General features: G+C 42.4%; 1 protein-coding gene across 1 annotated transcript; it reads right to left on the bottom strand.

The window, feature by feature from the left end:
• Positions 1–1,751: 1,751 nt before the first annotated feature.
• LOC139539011 (ADP-ribosylation factor-like protein 4C) lies at positions 1,752–3,798 on the bottom strand. The gene has a single exon (XM_071341669.1). The coding sequence runs from the start codon at positions 3,118–3,120 to the stop codon at positions 2,542–2,544; it is 579 nt and encodes a 192-aa protein (XP_071197770.1). The 5' UTR covers positions 3,121–3,798; the 3' UTR covers positions 1,752–2,541.
• Between the last annotated feature and the right edge of the window lie 6,593 nt (positions 3,799–10,391).

Raw genomic sequence — 10,391 nt, 5'->3', positions numbered from 1 at the left:
CTAATACCTCACAGGGAACCAGTTACTAATACCTCACAGGGAACCAGCTACTTATACCTCACAGGGAACCAGTTACTAATACCTCACAGGGAACCAGTTACTAATACCGCATAGGGAACCAGTTACTAATACCTCACAGGGAACTAGTTACTAATACCTCACATGGAACCAGTTACTAATACCTCACAGGGAACCAGTTACTAATACCTCACAGGGAACCAGTTACTAATACCTCACAGGGAACCAGTTACTAATACCTCACAGGGAACCAGTTACTAATACCTCACAGGAAACCAGTTACTAATACCTCACAGGGAACCAGTTACTAATACCTCACAGGGAACCAGTTACTAATACCTCACAGGGAACCAGTTACTAATACCTCACAGGGAACCAGTTACTAATACCTCACATGGAACCAGTTACTAATACCTCACAGGGAACCAGTTACTAATACCTCACAGGGAACCAGTTACTAATACCTCACATGGAACCAGTTACTAATACCTCACAGGGAACCAGTTACTAATACCTCACAGGGAACCAGTTACTAATACCTCACAGGGAACCAGTTACTAATACCTCACAGGGAACCAGTTACTAATACCTCACAGGAAACCAGTTACTAATACCTCACAGGGAACCAGTTACTAATACCTCACAGGGAACCAGTTACTAATACCTCACAGGGAACCAGTTACTAATACCTCACAGGGAACCAGTTACTAATACCTCACATGGAACCAGTTACTAATACCTCACAGGGAACCAGTTACTAATACCTCACAGGGAACCAGTTACTAATACCTCACATGGAACCAGTTACTAATACCTCACAGGGAACCAGTTACTAATACCTCACATGGAACCAGTTACTAATACCTCACAGGGAACTAGTTACTAATACCTCACATGGAACCAGTTACTAATACCTCACAGGGAACCAGTTACTAATACCTCACAGGGTACCAGTTACTAATACCTCACAGGAAACCAGTTACTAATACCTCACAGGAAACCAGTTACTAATACCTCACAGGGAACCAGTTACTAATACCTCACAGGGAACCAGTTACTAATACCTCACAGGGAACCAGTTACTAATACCTCACAGAGAACCAGTTACTAATACCTCACAGGGAACCAGTTACTTATACCTCACAGGGAACCAGTTACTAATACCTCACAGGGAACCCAGTGTCTGTGCATGAAGATATCGGACTCTGCATTGCAGCTCTATAAATTACACACAAATGAACCCTTGCTTTGCTTGTTGGTGGGCTGGGAAAACAGAAGAAGGTGTGAAACTCGTCCAACACCAACAGGTAGGCCTATCCAAAACACCTTCATTCTAAGAACTGAAACACCATACCCATCCTTCTGGTTTGTGAGCTCAAATTAGTCACACATTAAATCGTAAAATGATTAGGCTACACAGCACCCTCTAGATTGAGAGTAACAGACTAAATACTAATGTCTGGCAGATCAGTATTAACTAGAGAGATACCCATTAGCTCTCTGATAGACAAAAGTCATTGAACTGGGTGACCACCCCTTCAGTCACCCTCCTTGTCAAAGACCTGTAGAGTGTGAGGTTCTCCATCAGGTCAGCTCAATAGTTCACATTAAAAACCACACCTCTGGTTGATCACCATCACCCTGGTCAGCTGTTGACATTGTTATGCTATTCCTGTAGGTTCAAACTAGAATTCCTATATCCCACCATGTAAATAAAAGTAAATCAGTCACAATGCATTTGATATATTTTAATGTAAAAAAAAAATACTTCAATTTTGGCTTTCAGGTACATAAACAGCCTGTGTTTTGCTATACAGTGTAGTACTTTATTATTTTGTTAGGAAATGAAAAGTGCAAAGTAGTGGACCACATTGCAGGCAAAGTTATCCTTAGTCCACCACACATAGGAATAGCTAATTCAACACTCCAAAGCCTTGTTGACATCTGCATTAATATACCGAGACAGGGACTGAGGTGAGACTGTCATAACACAGACATCTGTTTGTTCTTGTCTCTGAATGAACAGGGTCCATTTAATTTTGACCCACATCCACTTAACGTGCAAAGTCAAACTTGCTGTCCGAAGAAGCACTCCGTGAAGACGTGTCGATAGGATGTCCATAGTCCATCACAGTAGGCCTATAGGTAGGCTATGGGATGCTACTTCAAAATCACATGTTGAGCTACAGAATTAGAATCCACCGTAAAGCAGCTTATAACGGGCCAGCCCGTTTTCATTTATTAATGCTTTGTTCCTATGATAAAAGTTATTTCAAGTTTTTTTTGGTTAACCTTGGTATATATCTTGCACCCACAGAGGCACCCTCTTGCATACAAAAGCATAATTCAGCTAGTAGGGTTCATAGCGTCAGCAACGTTGACAATAACCCAATGAAAGGAAATACAAAAATCACCGCAAAGTAAACGTCATTTTAGGGCAACATCGGCATACCCGAATAGCATTTAGATACAGTAATTTTGCGTAAAACATAGTCCATTTAGGTTACGACCCATGGGCGGTCGTTATCGTTTCTTCTTTTGCTTTAAAGATTTTCTCCGCTTTACTATCATCTCATATAGTTTGTCCATACCCTCGTGAAGTCCCTCGCCAATTATAGCACAGCAAGGTTGGACGTGGTATGCGGTGGATGGAGTGAGCTCGTGGAGAGCCAGCTGTTTTTCAATGTCTGCGACTGGAAGAGATTTGGGCAGGTCCTGCTTGTTGGCTATCACCAGAAGAGGTGTCCCCTGGTTCTCTGCGAATTTTGTGACTTTATGCAGTTCTGTTTTGGCCTCCTCCAACCGGTCAACGTCCACTGAGTCCACCACATAAATGATGCCGTCCGTGCACCGACTGTAGGATTTCCACAGGGGCCGCAGCTTCTCCTGACCTCCGACGTCCCAGAAGTGACAACTGATCCCCTTCGCGGTACCATTACTCAGTTTGATTTTCTCAGTGTTGAATCCAATTGTTGGCACAGTGTTTACGAATTCGTTGAATTTCAGACGATAAAGAACAGTCGTTTTGCCAGCGGAATCCAAACCCAGCATCACAATGTGTAGTGATTGGAAAGCAGATATGTTGGAGAAACTGTTGCCCATTTTCAAAACAGTTGAGGGGAACGCCTAGCTCCTTTATGTAGCACCTATCTGATGGCCTAATAGGCTATAGTGTTTTAATGTTCAATAGGCTCTTCGATGATTCCACACAAATAATATCAACAAACGTAATGTCAAGGTGTTTACAGGCCCGCCGTGCGCTCTGGCTGGTTGATGCTTGTTTTGCCCTCAGCAGCATTGGTGGACAGTGTCCGCGTCTGTAGGACGCAACGCGGTGGTCATTACAATTCTCCTCACACACTCCAGCTAAGATTCCATTTTGTGACAGTCAAATTCCTCGCACTCACCGAACAGCTTAAGGACGAAGCTTAGTGGTTTACAACAAACACCCTCCTTGCGGTCTCTCTGCTGTTTTTCCCGTGAACACTGCGCACTTGTGTCACCCGCGTCTCCTCTGGCACGTTGGCTGTCCCAAAAAAAATTGCCTCCGGTCCGGGAACGAAAGACAGAAATAAATCCACTCCAGAGGTTGTGGATGAGTTCTGGTAATCCTGAGATATGCCTACACTGCGTCCATAAACGACGTTAAAGTTATCGCAGCTATATGTGGGTTGATGTAATGATCTCTATGGTGCGTCACGGCATAAACTGTCCTACCCCTGCGGTCGCTGCATACACACTGATGAGAGTATGAGGAAGCAGACTGCTAAACAGCGCAGTAGCCTGCCTCCCTCCCTCTCATACCATACCATACGCTCCACCTATTCGAGCCATGCCAAACAAAATGCACATTTATTATTATGGTGTCCACATGCACGTCACATGCATATCGACATATATTCCTAGAGATCTAATAACCTTTGCGTAATTCTGATTTTATTCAATTCCCCAATAGGCCTGTGGATTATTATGGGTGTGAGAATATTCCTGACCGGATGATGATAACGAAAATGTATAGAGATTATAGCATAGTTTTTAAGCATATGATTAAATCATATGTTTAAAGCATATGTTTAAAGCATAGGTTTAAAGCATAGGTTTAATGCATAGGTTTAAAGCATAGCTTTAAACATATGTTTAAATCATAGGGTTAAAGCACAGGTTTTAAAGCACAGGTTTAAAACAAATGTTTAAAGCACAGGTTTAAAGCACAGGTTTAAAACATAAGCCCGTATGTAAGGCTGTGTAAAATATTGATAAATTAAAATGGTGTAGCCTAGTAATATTGAGAATGAGCGTCTTGTTGTATAGGCTGCAAATTACTATTTCAATGTTTAAAACTATTGAACTGGGGCTAGTAACTATTTACAGTAGGTTAATAAATAAATGCACAAACGAATAACTACAATTGACATGCTATGTTCAGTGGAGAGTTAGTAGGCCTATAGGTTTAACAATTTCAGATTTCTCCTCCTGAGATTACAATGCAATATTTTCATAAAGGTAGAGGTTTTTTGAAAGAAGGCTACAAATACATGGATGACGGTGCCATCTTGTGTCGAGGCCCAGCAATAACAGCCTGTAGGCAAAATAAATAGAATCATGCCTAGTCGCGCAAGCGCATGTTGTTTTCTGGGGAATGGGAACGGGACATTTTAATGATGACACGTTTAGCAAGTCATCTTTTAGTAGGTTCATAAAAAATCCCACCCATATGTGATAGGCCTCCCCTAGGATAGGTTTATGGTCAGTGGATGGGGTATATTATTTGCCTTTGTGCTATAGGCTACTATTCCAAGATACCCGAGCATCAGGTAACCATGATGATAAAGGATTTTTGAGGTAGGTCAGGAATGCATGTCATGTGAAAGGCATCCCCGTGTCAGCAACACCCCCAAACATTCTGTTCTCCTTGCGTAGTTCTCAATTCATCCGGTGCCCCGAAAAAAAAAAACAGATTGAGATGAATGGGCCTGCGTTCAAGACAACTCGGAACCTCCGAGCAAAAATGTGCGTAGTTTTTTGTTATTGTTGCGTAGCGCTTGCCTATTGGTTTATTTGGATACTTTACAAGTGGTAAACCCTGACCTCATCTTTCTACAACGGGTTTCCAAGTCGCACATTTCCGAGTTTCCAACAAATAAATCTTGAAACCCTTGAACGCGCATTATTTCAAATCATAGAAAGTGAGGTGTCCAAACGGTGATTTAGAACGAGTAACCGAGAAAACTGCATGTGTTGTAGAGGTAGAGAATATATTATATAGTAGGTGAAGGGATACATAAGGGACTTTTGGCCTGATTTCAGACAATAACCCACCCACACACCCATATAAATGTAGAATTGATAGGATTACATGAAACTGTGAAAATCAGTAATATGTGCCATTCACCCTGACCCTAAAAAGCCCCAGAACACCAACTGTAATCTTGTTGTATTCTATTATCCTTCCACAAATACACAGAGATAAGCCCCTTACATAACAGAACACATGTCTGGTAGCTGTGCTGTTCCATATGGTCCTGGATGGTCTGACATTTTGAAAATAAGTGGAGGGCATGAAAAGGCATAGGCTATACAGATGCACCACTTGACCCTAATAAAATCCTAAAATAGTCAAAATTTCTATATTAAAATCCTTCCAGCCCTTTCCATGCCATGTTTCTTCTAAAAATGATCAGACAAATCTTTACAGTATTTCATTGTGTTGAATATTACAATATTTATTTAATTTAGAAGACATGGGAATATGGAAGTGATTGTTAATTGCCATTAGCAGAGTTGCTATGAGCCCAGATGTATAATAATGTAAAAGGGATCCTTGCTAGCCACTTTATCATTTCATTAGAAGTTGGCTGTCCTCCACAGGCCTTGTTTATATAATGTAATGCAGTAGAGGGAGAGAACAGAGAGCTCTGAGACTGATGACTGGAGGGGGCCTCTCTCTCCCTTCCTTTTCCCTCCTCAGACCTCACCATCCATTTCCCTTCCTTCCTCCCCACACACACACACACACACACACACACACACACACACACACACACACACACACACACACACACACACACACACACACACACCTCCCCTCTGCTGACCCTGCCAAATGGAATGGTTCTCTGAGCGACCAGCCTGCCCGCCTGGCATGATGCACCAAGCCTGCTAATGGACTCACAATCACACACAGAGAGACATGGGGAGGGCCGGGTTACCTGGAAAATGGCTCATAATCGTGGGAGTATATTGGAATATGTTTCTCTACGTTTCATCCTAATATATAACGGCTTCTGTGAGGAACTGAAGATGACTTAGTTCATGTAACTCGGTATCATTGCCTTATACGTCAGAAATTGTAAGGTTTCAGTACATTGTGCTTCAGATTTTCAGTACACCGTGCTACAGGTTTATGGTGGAGATCAACAATGTGACATTAGATGGCTGGTAATAACTTCACACATTTATGATGACAATAACCTTTCGTTATTTCCTCCCTTGACTGAAACTCTAAGAACGCTCAGAACTTTAATACATTTGAAGAGTGTTTATTTGTCCACTAGATGGCAGACCGACACAAAACATCTGCATCAAGTTCTATCTTCTGCAGAGGTTATTACAGTAAACTAGAATAATACTATTTACAGTAACCAGGATTAGAGACAAGGGTCAGGTCTAGTTGATAACTGAAGTAGCGTTTAATACCATCTGTACTTTGTGTTTTCAGAGCCGCAGCAAAACACACTTGTGTCCCCAACGTCAACCAATGTACCATATAACACCAGTCAAAGCTGATGTTATTCCATGGAGCCATTATTGCTCAAATGAACAGCAAACCTGGTTTAAAACAAACAAACCGATAAAGCAACACATCACGGCACAACGCCTCTCCCCTCGTTGACCTAGATAGTTTGTGTGTATGTATTGATATGTAGGCTACGAGTGCCATTTAAAAAGAAAATGGATGTAGTTGTCACGTTCTGACCTTTATTTTCCTTTGTTTTTGTCTTTAGTTAGTATGGTCAGGGCGTGAGTTGGGGTGGGCAGTCTATGTTATGTGTTTCTATGTTGAGGTTTGTCATTTGGCCTGATATGGTTCTCAATCAGAGGCAGGTGTTTTGCATTGTCTCTGATTGGGAACCATATTAAGGTAGCCTGTTTTCACTGTTGGTTTGTGGGTGATTGTTCCTGTTCGTGTGTTCCTGTTTTTTTCTGTGTTCACTAGTTCGGGACTGTAGCTTTGTTGGTTTTTTGTCTGTTTATTGTTTTTGTTCATATTGAGAAGTTTTCTAATAAATGATGGATACGCACCACGCTGTGCTTTGGTCCTCCTCTCCTTCTACCGACGAAAGCCTTACAGTAGTTCTGTCCTTGAGTTGTTCTTGTCTATTAATGTTCTGTATTATGTCTTGTTTAATGTTCTGTGTGGACCCCAGGAAGAGTAGCTGCTGCTTTCGCAACAGCTAATGGGGATCCTAATAAAATACCAAAATGGCAGCAAAAACACACTCACATATTAACACTCACACTGTTCATCGCTCTTCCTATGTGTACTAGTCACTGCAGAAACACTGGACCCCCCCCTCCCCCCTCACACACACAAACACACTGCCAGGTGTGTCTCATTTTGCAGAAGGAGTGAGAGGGAATGAGGAGTGTTTTTCAACCTGGAGTCTGTGCTGGCAGTACTGATCCATCTTCTTCAGTTACCTCCACTCTTCCTCATTTTGATAAGACCTCTAGTTTATCCATCATTACAGTTGAATTTCAAGATTCAGAAATCGTTGACTGCTTTCAGAGTAAATCCTTACATTTCCCATGAGAGTAATACAAACTAATATTTTGTTATGTGTTTTATTCGTTTCACCAACTATTTTGTTGTGAAGACTTGTCTTCGTGTGAGAAGGAGGTTGCCTATTTGGACTGTGTCCAGACATGTTTTTGATAAGTGTCAGTCTGTGGTGGGTAAGTGTCAGCCCCAGTCTGTGGTGGGTAAGTTTCAGCCCCAGTCTGTGGTGGGTAAGTGTCAGCCCCAGTCTGTGGTGGGTAAGTTTCAGCCCCAGTCTGTGGTGGGTAAGTTTCAGCCCCAGTCTGTGGTGGGTAAGTGTCAGCCCCAGTCTGTGGTGGGTAAGTGTCAGCCCCAGTCTGTGGTGGGTAAGTTTCAGCCCCAGTCTGTGGTGGGTAAGTTTCAGCCCCAGTCTGTGGTGGGTAAGTGTCAGCCCCAGTCTGTGGTCGTTAAGTTTCAGCCCCAGTCTCACAGTGCATCACGGGTTGTGGTAAATTATTTTAGTCTTCCCTCCAGCGACCACATTGACTTCTGCACATTTGATGCCATGTTGCATCTCGTCATGTTTCGTCGTTGTTTCGTTGTGATACAAAGACAAGGCATTAAACATTCAGGAATTCAACTAATAGAACTAGGTCACATCAAACTGTGCCATGGTACAAACCAACACACCATCTTTGGATATCTCTGGTAAATGCTTCTTCCACAACCCATACCAACACAACAGATTTTGCACCATCTACAACCAGTACCAGTACCAATACACCAGGTTTCCCACAAGCAATGCAGAAATAACACATCCGACTTTGGCTTTTATTTCACTCCGCAATATTTTTCAACTCTGCATGGTCTTGAGATTGTACTGGACCATATACATTAACAGACAACTGTTAAAGCAAAGCAGTGTTTCCCAAACTCAGTCCTCTGGACCCCAAGGGGTGCACGTGTTGGTTTTTGCCCTAACACTACACAGCTGATTCAAATGATCAAAGCTTGATAATTAGTTGATTATTTGAATCAGCTGTGTAGTGACAGGGCAAAAACCAAAACATGCAGCCGTGGGGGCAGGACCGAGTATGGGAAACACTGTGTTAAAGATTGAGCATATTTAATGGGCTGTAATCTGTGAACTGATAAATGACGAGAAGATAATGAGGATAATGATGACTAGATGCTCAAGGACAAAGAGCCGTCATCTTTAGTGTTGATAAGGGAATGGCTCATAGCAGGTTGCAGGTCCTGACAATCTATAACCAACGTACACAGTTATCTTGTCAGATACACAAGACACACACACAGTGCACCATTTCTCTCGTGTCTACTGATATTCTATAAGGCATACCACCGTCTCCTTTCAAACAATGCTCTGAGGATTTTCTTATGTTGCCATACTAGCCTATACATTTTATGCTCATCCTCCTCATCATTCATTACCATCCCTGGGTTGAAAGTTACCTGCTGAGGTTGAAATTACCACAAGTGTTACAGATCGTATCTATAATACACTCAAAACACTTCTGATGTAACCATGGTCTTATAGTGTGGAATCCCCCAGATTCATATACTGTTTAATTTTCATGGGCTTCCTCATCCATCAACTACTACCACCAATGTCTACCACACCCATTGAACAACACACACCATACATACTTACACATTGAACAAGAGGAACATCAATCCGGTGTCTGAATTAATATCCATAGACTTCTACACCTGCATAGGCTACTACAGTATCACAGGAACACAGGAGGACCACCTGACTTTAGCGTTCCTCTGAGGCTGACAGTTGGAAATAAAAGTGATGTAAAATTGTATTTGTCACATGTGCCGAATGCTTACTTACAAGCCCTTAACCAACAATGCAGTTCAAGAAATAGAGTTAAGAAAATATTTACTAAATAAACTAAAGTCAAAAGTAAAATAAAGAGTAACACAATAAGATAACAATAAGGAAGCTATATGCAGGGGGTACCGGTACTGAGTCAGTGTGCGGGGGTACAGGTTAGTCAAGGTAATATGTACATGTAGGTAGGGTAAAGTGACTATAAATAGATAATAAACAGCGAGGAGCAGCAGTGTAAAAACAAAGGGAGGGGGGAGTCAATGTAAATAGTCTGGGTGGCAATTTTATTAATTGTTCAGCAGTCTTATGACTTGGGGGTAGAAGCTGTTAAGGAGCCTTTTGGATCCAGACTTGGCGCTCCGGTACCGCTTGTAATGAGGTAGCAGAGAGAACAGTCTATGACTTGGGTGACTGGAGTCTTTGAAAATTTTGTGGGCCTTTCTCTGACACCGCCTGGTATAGAGGTCCTGGATGGCAGGAAGCCATACGCACTACCCTCTGTAGCGCCTTACGGTCGGATGCCGAACAGTTGCCATACCAGGCGGTGATGCAACCGGTCAGGATGCTCTCAATGGTGTAGAACTTTTTGAGGATCTGGGGACCCATGCCAAATCTTTTCAGTCTCCTGAGGGGGGAAATGTGTTTTTGTGCCACCTTCACAACTGTCTTGGTGTGTTTGGACAATGATAGTTTGTTGTTGATGTGGACACCAAAGAACTTGAAACTCTCGGCCCGCTCCACTGCAGCCCCGTC

This window comes from Salvelinus alpinus, chromosome 14 (assembly GCF_045679555.1).
Source record: "Salvelinus alpinus chromosome 14, SLU_Salpinus.1, whole genome shotgun sequence".
Classification (NCBI taxonomy): domain Eukaryota; kingdom Metazoa; phylum Chordata; class Actinopteri; order Salmoniformes; family Salmonidae; genus Salvelinus; species Salvelinus alpinus.
The sequence above is the reverse complement of the archived record's forward strand: the minus strand, read 5'-3'. Positions and strand labels throughout refer to the sequence as shown.